Genomic DNA, 14,102 nt, shown 5'->3' with positions numbered 1-14,102 from the left:
GCTTCCTGGGAGCCGTGCAGAGCATGCCAAACCCCTGACCCCACTCTCCGCTGGAGCGCCAGAGCAGGGCAAACCTCCAACCCTATTCCCTGGTGGGAGCTGAGGGCTGGATCAAAAGGTGTGACAGGCCAGATGTGGCCTACGGGCCGTGGTTTGCCCACCCCTGCCTTATTCACTGGGGGTTCAGAGTAGGCAAAGTCATCCTATCCAGTGAAAATATTTGTATGTTGTCCAGATCATGTCCAGAATAATGCAACACAAATTCTCAGGTTATCAATTTTTCAGATTATTGGGAATAATGGTATTTTGCATGGATGTTGTTCAGTCGACAAAGTTACATATGTAACCTTTCCTGCTTTTCCTTCTACAAGTTTGGGATCATTTGAGGAGTTTCATGTCTATGGGAATAGTGTTGATGCAGGAGTCCTGTAAGGTCTTTTCTTGGGTGGTGATTAATGAGGGAGCATATAATGCAGAGTACTACTCTTCTACAGCTGTTTTGAGAGACACAGATTACTGGTGGAAGTCTGCTAGGCTCGGGAGGTAATTGAAGAAACAAGATTTTTCAGGGTCTGTGGTCCACACTAAAAAGGAAGACAAAATATTAATTTTCTGGGACTATACGCAGAACAGCTAGTTCATCTATATCTTCAAGACCAATTCTTAGGAGTCTGCCCGCTTGTAAGAATAGACAAGAGCACTACCGGAGCTTACCTCACTAAACTAGGGGATGGGCAGTTCTGCAGTCAGTCCTACAACGATAAACCACCATTCTGTTCTCCTGGGTGGAAATATAGTATTACTTAAGGCTATTCATGTCAGAGGGACATCAAATATAAATAAAAGCAGATTGGCTCATCACGAAAAGGTTGAACTAGGAAGAACAATCACTGAAAAATAGTGCCTTTCAGAGAATAGTGGCCAGATTTGGATTACCCCTACTAGATGCGTTCACCTCTGCAGAAAATCAAAAAGTAAAGACATATTACTTAGGAGCTCAGGTGGTAGGCACTTTTCTGAATGATGGAGAACATGCCTTCTCTAAGCCTTTCCTCCCAACTCTCTTTTGGTCCAGAGTCATTCAGAAAGTCAAACCTGAGAGGACATTTGTTATTGTTATGGCCCCCAACTGGCCCAGCTGGTCTTGGTATTCAGTGGTAATATAAGTAACTATAGATTGGGAATGAGTTAGTATCTGTTGACCAAGGTTTCCATTTTTTTTACCACAATATAATATAATATAACTTATTGGGAAGGCATGGCTTTTGAAAAGAAAGCCTTAAAATGGTATGGGTACTCTGAAAAAAGTATATACATGTGTGACGGGGCGAACTCACTCCACAGTGAACGGGAAAGGGTTAACTCCTCATTGTGGACTGAGGAAGCCACTCCCCCACGTCCCTACTGGGCATGCTTCTGATGCAGCACAAGTATAAAAGGGAGCAGCCCAGCTCTGGGCTGAGCACCAGGGAGGAAGGATGCTCCTTGCCAGCTCCATCCTGGGAGCAGCTGGAACCTCTGACTGTGGAAGCCAGAGCCACGGAGACATCTGGAGAAGGACCAGTCACCAGGAACCGCACATGCCGAAAAGCCTGGAGACCCTGATGACACCTCAACTACAGCTCCAAAAGATATGGTAGGAAGTGGCCCAGGGAGGACTAAGTATAGTCCTGTGGGAAGTCAGCATGTTTTGGTTGGAGCCCTACTGACTTGGTGGCGGAACATTCTGGCACTGTTAAGGCACTGGGCCGGGAACCCAGTGGAGCAGGGTGGACCCTGGGTCCTCCTATCTCAGATGCTGACCCCCCCCCCCCCAGGTGGCAGCCCATCAACTCTTGCAATAGGTCTTCCCACCCTGCAACTCAGGGCAACTCTAGCAACTCTGGCTGCTAGGCCGTGCTGCCCTGTGAATCAGGGTAAACCACATTGACTATGGCTGCTAGGACTTGCTGTCCTGCACATCAGGATAAACCCCCTTGACTCTGGCCGCTAAGCCTTGATGCCATGCGAATCAGGGTAAACCCCATTGATTCTCGCCATTAGGCCTCACTGTCCTGCATACCAGGGTAACTCTATTGACTCCAGCCACTAGGCCTTGCTTCCCTGTGAATCAGGTTACCCTATCGATTTTAGTCTTTAGATCTCACCACCTTGAGGCAAAGGACAGCTTGAGGGATGGGGTGAACTCACTCTGTACTGGATGGGGACACCCACCCCGTCACAGCATGCTAATATCATCCTGAAAATTTTCCACTACAAGAGTTCATAGATCATAGAGAGAACATCACTGCCAACTATGTTTTCATCAGAGACATAAGTTAATGAGTGAGAATAAAGTTTCTCTCTACCTACTTCACAGGGGTGATTAGGGGATTAACTAGTTAATGGTTGGAAAGCGATTTGAAAATGTAAAGTGCTACATAAGTGCTAAATAAAATTACTCCTTTATTTAAGAAGTCTTGTAAAGTGTACTATTATATTTTCTCTCCTCTTCACTCTTTCTTTACTTAAATGTGTTATTGAGAAGAGGGATTTCTAACAAAGTTAACGTAATGGGTTCACTTAAAGTTAACTCAGCAATTAGGATGATTGTGTGGAATCTCCAACATCTCAGCAATACCATGCCAGTAGCTAACGGGTCACCATGACCGCCTCTAGTTTAGTTGACTATTATACTGTTTGACATAGAATTAGGTTATGTTATTTTGCCCATGTCAGGTTTTTTTTAAAGTGCTTATAACTGAAAAGTGAAATAACAGATATCCTTTGTGGAAAACATAAGTGCAACAGATTATACAGAATTCCATCTTAATGTTAGTATTACATTTTTGCAAAATGTAAATAAGCAGATATAATGTCATCTGAGCAATGCTGTGTGACACATATTTTTTTAAAAATCAGTAACAAAATTTAGCAAAGGAATTGCATAATATAGCCTTTCCTAAGGGCAAATGAAATGTTTAGTGTTGCTGTCTGGTAGAATTTGAAAATGTAGAAAGGTGAGAGATGTAGAAAGATTTTTAGGTTGGGTATTCTCCCAAGCCCCCTTTGGCCTCCTAAACTGCTCATTAACAATAACAAATATAGTGTCTGATCCTACAGTGACCTTCATGCAGGTGAAGGGATCTGTTTATGTGGTGCTTATTGCTAGATTGGGGCCATAGTGCCATCAGGTTTATGTTACATGATAAGTACATGTTCTTTTTATAAAAATAAAGTTTCTTGTTTCAAAGTAAACATAAAACTATAAAATTAGTTTTACATTGTTTTAAAGGAAGTTTACTATGATTCAAAAGATAACCATAAAGTATGAACTGAATCTCAGGTACATCAGTGGAAATCAGGAGTAACTCCATTGAAGTCAATGGATTTACACTTGCAGGAAACTGTTGTAAATGAGATCAGAGTGAAGCCCATGGTGTCCTTGTTTTGTTTTGTTTTTTATTTTCATCAACTATTTTGAGTGTATTGTCACACATTTTGCTTTAGTACTTAAATATTCTCAGTATTCAAAAAATGAGCAGAAAACTGGCAGTTTATGTAATTATTATTCCTACCAGTCTTTTTTAAACAGAATTTTAATTTCCATAACCAGGATTTTGAAACACATTTTTGCTATATTTCTTGTTTCTCAGTCAACGAACAATTGTAAAACCATTGTGGGCATTTCATATTACAGCAGTCACTCAGTAGCAGCTAATGCAATGAAGGCAGCAAATGAGTTTCTGCTAGAATCCTTTGTTTTCCCTAGCTCACAAGAGTTTCTGAAGAATTATCCTTTTGGCCTGAAATTTACCATTGTTCTCTCAGCCAAAAGATTGAGTCGTTGGTTGATTTGTTTTAAATTTCATCCAATTTTGTCCAGTGTTTTTGGAGTTAGTAGTTCAGTAAAATATACCAGGCCACACTATTGCCCCAGAGCATATTAATTAGAGGGGAAAGAGACAGCAGAGCTAAAATTTCAGGATAGAATAGAATCTAGTGGCTAATTTTCTTCTAGATGAGAAGGACTTGAAAAAAATTATGATGACTTGTGGTGGAGACCCCATGCATATTCCCATGGCCAGAATCAGCAAAGGAGCTACAGTACCACATTGTCCTGTGAGATGGGGCTCATGTCCTTACTCTCATTTCTGCTACCAGCCAATATGTGTGACAGTGGGCAACTTCTTTGCTGCACCTGACCACATTTATAGAGTGTCTCTCTTTCACAAGGGTGCTGATATTTTTTTCAAGTCCATCCTCCCATTCTGCCCTGGCACTGCGGCCCTGCAACCCATTTGCTCCCTTCTCCCCCCACCCCCCCACTGCGGCCCCAAGACTGGAGAATCTCTGTGACGTGCCCTCCATAAGGCTTTATGTAAATATGCTTATGAATGTATATATATGACATAACTGGAATATGTTTTATGCTACATATGCCCAATCAAGAAGCCCTTAAGCCAACAATGAACTTGGAGACGCCAGTCCACATCTAGGAATGTGGGTTGGCTGGTAAGGAACTCAGTCATGCATGAACATGTGACTTGTCTAGGTGACTCCAAAACTCCATTTTGTAGCTGGACTTTGCGTAGGAGAGAGGAGCGGGTCTCCACCCCCAAGAGAAAGTCTATTTAAACCCCTGGGCGACTCCTCCATTTTGTCTTCAGCTGGCTAAAGAGAGAGCCTCTCCACCCCCAAGGATACCTGAAAGAAACTGGAACAAAGGACAGTAACTACAGGGAGTGTGAGTGATTGCTGGACCCAGAGTAGAAGGAGTCTAGTCTGTAAAAGACAGCTTACTGGAACTGGTGAGGTTTTTATCTGTATTCAGTTTTATTACTGTACTAGACTTAGACTTGCATGTTTTATTTTATTTTGCTTAGTAATTTGCTTTGTTCTGTCTGTTTCTACCTGGAACCACTTAAATCCTACTTTCTGTATTTAATAAAATCACTTTTTACTTATTAATTAACCCAGAGTATGTATTAATACCTGGGGGCGGTGGGGGGGGCGCAAACAGCTGTGCATATCTCTCTATCAGTGTTATAGAGGGCGAACAATTTATGAGTTTACCCTGTATAAGCTTTATATAGGGTAAAAAGGAGCTATTTAGGGTTTGGACCCCATTGGGAGTTGGGCATCTGAGTGTCAAGGACAGACACACTTCTTAAGTTGCTTTCAATCAAGCCTGCAGCTTTGGGGCACGTGAATCAGACCCTGGATCTGTGTTGGAGCAGACTGGCATGTCTGGCTCAGCAAGACAGGGTGCTGGAGTCTTAAGCTGTCAGGGAAAGCAGGGGCAGAAGTAGTCTTGGCACATCAGGTGGCAGCTCCCAGTGGGTTTCTGTGATCCAACCCATCACAGTGAAACCAACCCGTCACACTCTGTCCCCCCGGACATGGCCCTGGGGCCTCAACAGGGAATGAGAGCTCCTCCAGCCCTGAGGCCGTGGCAGGGAGCGAGAGCTCCTCCAGTCCTGGGGTCGCAGCTGAGGTCTGGGTCCTGGGGCTTCCTTCGCTGACCTGGGCTTCTGCAGGGGAGACCAGGGTCAGAGCACTGGGGCTTCCCCTGCCCACCCTGCCTCACTTGTTGCTTCTGCCAGGGACTGGGATCAGGGCTCTGGGATTTCCCCTGCCTGCCCCGTCCCGCCCCACCTGGTGCTTCTACTGGAGTCGCAGTGCTGGGGCTTCTGCTGCCCTGCCCTGCCCTGCCCTGGCTGACACTTCTGCCGGGGCCCTGAGTCAGGAAGCTTGGGCTTCCCCTGCCCACCCTGCAGCTTCTGCCAGGGTTCTGGGCTTCTGCTGCCCTGTGGCAGATTTCTGCTGGGCCCCCCCAATTAGTTGGGGCCCCTGGGCACAGGCCCCCTTGGCCTTGGATAGTCCATCATTGGTGTATGTATTTATGAATGCTCCTAACCAGTGTTCTTAGTGCTGTAGAATCATTATAAAAACATCTTGAAAAAAACAGAGTTAAAAAAAAAAAGGCTAAAAGAGCTCTCAAGCTACTGGTATTAAATAAGCTTAATACCCTTTCTTTCCCTCCATTCCAAAACTGTTTTCTGCATCCTGACTTCCTAGCATGAGAGAATAGATCAGGGGTTCTCAAACTGGGGGTTGGGACTCCTCAGGGTGTCGTGAGGTTATTACACGGCGCTGTCAGCCTCCACCCCAAACCCCGCTTCGGATCCAGCATTTATAATGGTGTTAAATATATTCAAAAGTGTTTTTAATTTATAAGGGGGGTCACACTCAGAGGCTTGCTGTGTGAAAGGGGTCACCAGTACAAAAGTTTGAGAACTACTGGAATAGATCATAACAGCTATGCAGATTCACAATTCCCAGAAACCTTCCAGAATCACAGAAATCTTTAAATGACTAATTGCCAAAAATCAAATGACTATGAAATGCTATCCTATTAGCAGCTGTCCCCATATGAAGAGAGGCTCAGAGCTCTTTCTTTTGCCTAGCTCATCTAAAATAATTTGATCCTTACTTAATCTCTATGGAGAAAGCAGTCACATCAGAGTAGAACTTGCTGTGGTAAATTTTGGATTGTTGCCATGTGTTCCGCCTTACATCTGCTTGGTGTTTAAAGCCAACATTTCCTTTTTTTTTATTCTGTAGGCATTCAAGGCCATTTACTTCATAATTCAATGTCATTCTGAATGACAGGAAATTAAAGCTGAGTAGTGTAGTTTTGGAGGTCTGTACAGAACAATACATTGTTGAGGAATGCCCACTTGGAGAAATTGAAGTAACTGTATAGTGCAGGTGGTCTAATCTAGCCTTGATTTACTTGGCCGCAACTTCCTATCCTTAGAAAAGTCAGGGATACTGAGCATTGGAAAACAAAGGTCATGGCGTTAGTCATTACCTACTGTACAGTTTTGTAAAACAGATAACATAATGTGGGTAACCCAGCCATGTTTTGTCATGGCAATTTTAAAAACAGCCGTGAGGAAGTTATGACAGAAAGGCCAGCTGTCACATAAACATAGTTTTAAAATAAACAAATGTCACAGTCATTGATTTGTATCCCAAACCACCAGGACTCTTCCAATTTGTGAGTCATGTGCTAAGATAACTAGATCAGTTCTGAACATAATTTTTGCCATGTTGGAATACATCTTTGTTAAATTAACCACATTTTAGCAAAATTATCCTGCTACAACTTCAAATTTAAAAGTAAATTTGCCTCCTTTTATCTTTGGGAATTAAAGCTTTTCTGTTGCGGCAGTGTTGTCCTTAAGGGTATGTCTTTACTGCAGGGTTAGCCTGGGTGATTGGCACCTGGGTTGGCCTAGATGAGGTGTGAGCAGTCCCACTGCAAAGCCCTGTCCAAGTTATTGTATCCTCATTGGTGCTGCACTCCCCTCTGTGTATCGTGAAGCCTTTTGGGGACACATCCCACGGTTCTGTGTCCACAGCAGAGAATGGGAAGAAAGGCTATTAGCTGCCATTGCATGCTAACAAAAGTTGACAGATTGAACTCCTTAGGGGAACTGTGAAGTTCAGATTTTCCATCCATGACTTGTAGTGATCATTTGTCTATATACATTGAATCATATTTATTAAAAAGAAGTTAACATTTCTGAAGATCTCCTTACCGTCTCTTAATCATTTTTATTATTGTGAGCTTTGGTTTATAAGGATCAGAATAGAAATTGTTTCAATTTCAAAAGATTTACTGTCTTAGGAAGGGTTAAAGCATTGTCAAAATTAATTAAGCAACATACATCAAGTATTATATCAGAGGTATATATGCACAGTGGCAATGGAATTTTATATGGTGTGAATTTTTATTACTGTCCGTTTCTAATTCAGTGGCAGGCAGGCACATATTGTGAAGATGTTTCTACAGTTAATTTATTTTCTACCTTGATTATATTGAGCCTGATCCAGCTCCAAATTAAGTCAATGGGAAGACTTCATCCTGAAGAAGCTTTTTATTATTTCTGATGGTTTGAGATCTCTCTCTAATACTTTGTATTATTCCTTAAGATGTGCTAACAAAGCTAGTATTAAATGTTGCTGCTCTGAGCTTTCAATAGCTACAGTTAGTATTGGAAAGCTAACTTCATAAAAATGAGTAGATATTTCAGTCAATAACGGCATGCTGTTAGCCAGACAAAAAAAGGGGGTCATATTCTCCTATCAGAAAATGATCCTGGGAGGATTTACTCTCTAAGGAATATTCAGGGTTACCTTTTAATACCACATTATTTAAAAAAACCTAGGATTTTAAAACTCGACTGAGCAAACCACTGAATGTGTGGGTTGATCACAGAATGAATATGAGTCAGTGTGATATGTGGCTATGAAAAAGGCAAATGCCTAGGATTTATTAGGTGAGGCATTTCTACTAGAGATTGAGAAATATTTATGCCATTGTACAACGCATTGAGAAGACCTCATTTGGAATACTGTGTACAGTTATGGTCACCCATGTTCAGTAAAGATGAATTTAAACTGGAACAGGTGCAGAGAAGAACTACTAGAATGATCAGGGGAATGGAGGGCCTATCTTATGAACTGGAAGAGGTTGGCTTGTTTAGTCTAGCAAAAAAAGGGGATATGATTGCTGTCTATTAATATATAAAGGTTAAATACAAGGGAGGGTGAAAAGCTATTTAAGCTAGAGGACAAGAGCAAATGGATAGAAACTGGTGGTGAGCAAATTCAGGCTGGAAATTAGAGGAAGGTTTCTAACCATCAGAGGGGTGAGGTTCTGGAAAGCCACTCAATAAGAGTCGTGGGGGCAAATAATTAGTTTTAAGAAAGAGCTGGACAAATTTATGAGTGAAATCATATGATGGGATTGCTTGTGATGATAGGAGGTGGGGCTCAGTGTTGTTTGTGCCTAAAAGCTCATGCTTCAGGTTTCAGCTGGCCACCAGCTGGGGGTCAGGAAGAGGTTTCATTTCCCTCCCCCCACCCCCCGTATTCTGCTTTGGTTTCTTTGTTTATCTCCTTCCTCAGCAGTGTCAGGGATGACCATGGCCAGAGATGGAACATTGGGGCCGGTGGGTCATGGCTCTGAGGTGCCACTGAGCATTCTTCCTCTCAAGTGCCTTTTGGCTGGTTCTTGCTCACATGCTCAGGGGCTAACTGATCCCCATATGTGGGGTCAGGAAGGAATTTTCCACCAGGTCAGATTGGTACTGACCTTAGGAGTTTTTCACCTTCCTTTGCAGCATGTGGGAATGAGTCACTTGCCAGGATAATCTGGATATATCTCAATCATTTTCCTGCCTATGGGCCTTGGGCACTGCTGCATCTTGGCCCCTCCCATTCTCTGCCTATGGCACGTAGTAGTCTAGTCTCCTGTGGACTGTAATACTTTGGTCTGATTTTGGTTGTTGGGTTTAGTGTGGTGGTGGAGGTGGGAAGGCAGCCTGTGATACACAGGAGGTCAGATTAGATAATGTGGTCCCTTCTTGCCTTAAAATCGATGACAACAAAACGTACTGCAAGGAACCAGACCTGCACTAATGGGATGGACTAGGTGAGGTAACAGGTGTCTTCCATCACTTAATTTTGTGAGGTTTTTTGTATAAAGAAGTTATATGAAACAAGTAAGATGTAGCAGCATCTGTACTGCCACTGCACTTTAGTTAAGGTATTTCTAAAGTGGAAGAAGCTAGAATTAACCTTATGGCTCAGAGGGAACATGCTGGACTATCTGTTGGGAAAAGGGAAAAGTCTGATTTCTTAGTGAGCTACTGAAGCTGATCAATGTTGTAGCTTTGGGGATAACATTTAGCTGAGAGAAAATGTGAAATAAAAACAAATGTGGATAATCTCTGATACTTCTAGTTGTAAAGTGCATTTCATACTTATCCTTCTGATTTCTGGGCCAAATTCTGCTCTCAGTTGCATATGTAACCAAGAGCAGAATTTGGATCAGTACATCTACAGTTTAAAGCCTTTTTGCATTAACCTCAGTTGAATTGAATATATTGCCCTGTGAAATAAAAAAAAATCTATTAATGTAAAGTCAATTTCTTGATATTTTGGATTCAGTTTGTTAATTCATTCAGTCTGTGCTAGAACAGGAATAAAAATAAGTCTTTCTGAATTTGAGTACATGGCAATGCTGCACAAATCTAACTGTTCCAATAAATCTACTTTGTTTTTCATAGGAAAACCCAAGCATATATAATTTTCTATTGTTTATCAGCAATGAGAAATCAACAAAAATAAGTCATAAAATGATGTTCTTTCTTCAGGAAGGTAGATACTTTGCATTATTCTTTACAGCTGATTATTGGAAGCTTAATTTATAATTAAAGTTTATAATTAAAAACTATCAATTTACTTATCACAGAAAGTTTTGATAAGTCAATTAATTTTACTGGGTTACCTGGTTGTTGGTTTTTTGTTTGTTTGTTTGTTTGTTTTTGTTTTGCTATAAAGAGCGGCTACATAAGTGAGAGGCAAATATAAAACACCACATTATAAGAGCAAATGATGGGCATACAAATACAGAAATGAAAACAGATATATTTTGTTGTTTCAGATTTAACAAATCAAGTAGAGACAATTGGACTCAAGTTTCAGAAAGCAACAGCTGAAATAGGCCACTACAAAAAACTACTCATGTAAGATATTTTATTTTATTTATTTAAGGCCTAGTTTTGCTGCCACTTTGTACTCAAAACTGCTCTTCACCCTGTGATTAACTTTAAGCATGTGACTAGTCGGAAGCCAGTAGGTCTTTTCAAAGCATTCAGTCTCATCTCCATTTTGGTCCAGATGCAAAATTATTTGCTAATATGAACCTGTACTCAGTCCAGATGTATCCTCTGTAATGGTATTCTGGAAAAGGATTAAGCACTGACCACTTGCCCTTCTATGATCTAAATGGGATGATATAGATTTTTTTCTTGAATACATTTCTTATTTTTATGAAACAAATATTTGCGCTCAAGACAATAATTTCACAAGAATAATTTGCTATCTTTCATTAACCTGTGCAATGTATGTTCTCAGTGTAGTCTAGGCCTAATCAAAGATCAAGTCAAATATAAAGAATTTACTGTAGCAAAAATGAAAAGAACGAGCTTGCAGTATTGATAGATGTTTTAAGTAAGCCCAGAATCAAAAGGATCAAGAAGAGTAACAATTAAGTAGGTGTAAGAGCTGGAAATTTTTAAGGCTTCTTGTTGTTATGGTATTATTTCACCAATTAATAACCATGTTTAAATCTGTTATTTATATTTTAAAAGGAATATGTCATTTTGCTAAATTATACCCATATTACATTCAGATTTTTAAAAGTACATTTGGAAGGGTTTTTCAGTGTATCGTTAACTACATTTAATAAATGTGTTTTTCATACTGAGAGCTTGCATTACCATTAAAATACTTTATTGCTAAGCTTTCTAAATATTTGTAACTTGTTATGATCAGAATCTCTGAATGTGGAACTGAAAACTAACTACGTATCATAAAGGAAACCTTGTTTAAATTTCAGGAAAGTCCATAAAAAGATTGTTGATAGATGGTCTTAAGATTGACAATACTACTAGTTATCTCTGACTTTAAAATGTGAGATGGTAATAGTTATTTTTATTAGTGTAATATAATAATTTATTCCACTTCTGGATTTTTTTCTATAGAACAAAACATTTTCCATGGTTTGTAAGAAGTGTAAATATATGTGCACGCAATGGAAATTTTAAAGTTAAAAAACAAAACATAATCCAAAATACATTTTGCCCCAGTCCTGCCCCTTGTTAAAGTCAATGGCAAAACTCCCACTAACTTAATTTGAGAGCGTGGATCTGTCTCTACACTCAGACTTCTGCTGACATAGCTATGTCAGTTAGGGGTGCCAAGAGATGTTATCCCTGGCCACAGTGTAGATGCAGCTGTCCTGCAAAACTGCACTTCTATTAGTATAGATTGTTTCACTTGGAGGGGTGTTTTTATTATACTGATACAAAGTGAAGCTATACACTTTTTTTCAGCCACCTGTCCATGCTGCTGTGTTTTTATTTCAGAGTATTTAGCCATACTATTAACTATAGTTGTACTCTGTTCAATCTTAACTGGAAAAATACAGTTAACTTGTTAATGTCATATAATGTAGCTGGATTGGTGTATCTCTTTGCTTTTACTAGAACAGATCAGGGCTATGTTGTCCATCACATATCCTTGTACCTTGTCTCAGTTTTTTCAGAATTATTGGAGCTAATGTATTTAAGGAGTAGAATACCTGAGACATCCTTTCGAAGCAAATAATTACATAAAATGTTGTACTGAAGATGGGGAAGAAACATGGTGCAGAATGGTCTATGTTTCATTGTCTAATATAAAGGCCAATGTAAAGACCTAGCAATCTTGTCCACCTTTAGCAAAGATTCTGTCTGTCCTCCACACAGGTCTTTAAGATAAGTCTATTAAACTTCCAACGTTCCTTTTTCATGGTATGGGAAAAAGAAAATTAAATTAATCTCAGCCTCCATGTGTGTTTCTAGCAATAATGACATATTTTAAAATTCTTATAATGCAACCACTTATTTGATGGGATACTATTCTCATCCTCAATAAACTAACAAAAGTCACTTGTCTGTTATCTGTCTCTCAACATTCAAAAGAGGTTGCCTACAAACGTATTTTACCTTCTTGGAGCTTTGACTCGGAGATTCAAAAATTACAAATCTCCTTTTACACCTGGAGTAGAGAGATCTTTTTTTAAAAAAGATGAACATATTGACCTATAAACAGTTATTGTGTGGAAAATACAAACTATTGTTTTGTGAGAGTGCAACTTAAAGGTTAAATGTAGGCATCATTCAGTCAGTGATCTGGCCATTGCATTGCATGGCCATGTGACAAACTCCTATCTGAAACAGGGTTGTGAGTTGATGTTAAACATCGTAGTGGCTCATTCACCTCAAGTAATCAATAAATGTTACTGAACAATGTTTTGTTCAATCATCACAAATAAATTCAGTCTTTCCTTATTTAATAGTGCTGTGAGCACTTAAAGCATTTTGTAAATTAAAACGGTCTTTACTTTCATGTGACCGTTCATAGAAATTGATATCTGGATGAATTCATTGGCAAGTTAGTTTTCTGTCCTAGAAAATTCACATGTAAGGTTGGTAAGCATAGAAAAATTGAAGAAGGTTTTTTAAAAAACAACAACTGTTTTTCCTCTCAGTGGTTTGGAACAGAATGTTTAAAATTGTGATTTTTTTTAACATTTCATTTTTATCCTGATTTCATAGTGAAAGATATGGGCCAAGATTTTTTAAAGTGGGTGCCTAAAGTTTGGCTCCTGACTCAGTGTTTAGGCACCTAAATAAGTGGCTTGATTTTCAAAACTGTTCAGTACTCAGCACCACTTCAGTGGGAGTTAGACAACATTATTATATTTTTTCATAATTCTCCTCAACGAAGTTACTACGTTTATCTCTCCATCCAATAGAGAGATAGCGATATATGCATATTTGTGCGTGTATGTATATTTGCAGAGAGAAAGAGTTCATAATAGTGGTGTGGTATAAGAGTGTTATCGGCATGAATTTGGAACATCTGCATTACTCATGAGTAGCAAAGCTGTGAAGTCCTGATGCAAAGGCCATTTAAATCAATTATAGACTTTCTGTTGAGTTCAATGGGCCTTGATCAGGCAGGGGTGAGTTAGTCAGATCATCCCAACCTAGTTTAAATCAAACTTCTTATCATACCATATCATAATGGATTATCTATATGCCATATGTTATAGAAAAACTATTTCAGGAAAGTTTTAGTTGATTTTTAGAATTTGTATTGGTACTATTTCTTTTTATTTGTTTTTTTAATCCCTCAGTTTGCAAAGCTAGCTATCTTAGTAACCGTGAAACCACTTGTACACTGTTCAGAGGGATTCTAACAATAGCCTAAAATAGCCTTTTCTGTGACATAAGTACCACAGTTTTAAATTATTTTATCTTGGGATAAGAAATGATTCCATGGTCCTTTTGGGGAAGCTGGAAATTTCCCTTTTCTAAGGAAATAATGTTCTCATTTCTCAGTGAATGGAGTTGAGGTAATGGAGCTTACGGTTGTAATATTTCTAAGTATAGAAAAGATGTTACTGGTCCAAGACTGAATCTTGCTTATCCAGA

General features: G+C 39.7%; 1 protein-coding gene across 1 annotated transcript in view; it reads left to right on the top strand.

Annotated features, from left to right (window-relative positions):
• The window catches only part of LEKR1 (leucine, glutamate and lysine rich 1), a 122,534-nt gene that overhangs the window by 74,573 nt on the left and 33,859 nt on the right, over nt 1-14,102 (top strand). Inside the window, exon 7 of the mRNA XM_084638695.1 lies at nt 10,502-10,583. Coding sequence (XP_084494821.1) covers nt 10,502-10,583 — 82 coding nt within the window. The remainder of the gene's footprint in view (nt 1-10,501; nt 10,584-14,102) is intronic.

The sequence above is a fragment of the Lepidochelys olivacea genome (genome assembly GCF_965140295.1).
Source record: "Lepidochelys olivacea isolate rLepOli2 genome assembly, chromosome: 9".
Lineage (NCBI taxonomy): Eukaryota > Metazoa > Chordata > Testudines > Cheloniidae > Lepidochelys > Lepidochelys olivacea.
The sequence above is the reverse complement of the archived record's forward strand: the minus strand, read 5'-3'. Positions and strand labels throughout refer to the sequence as shown.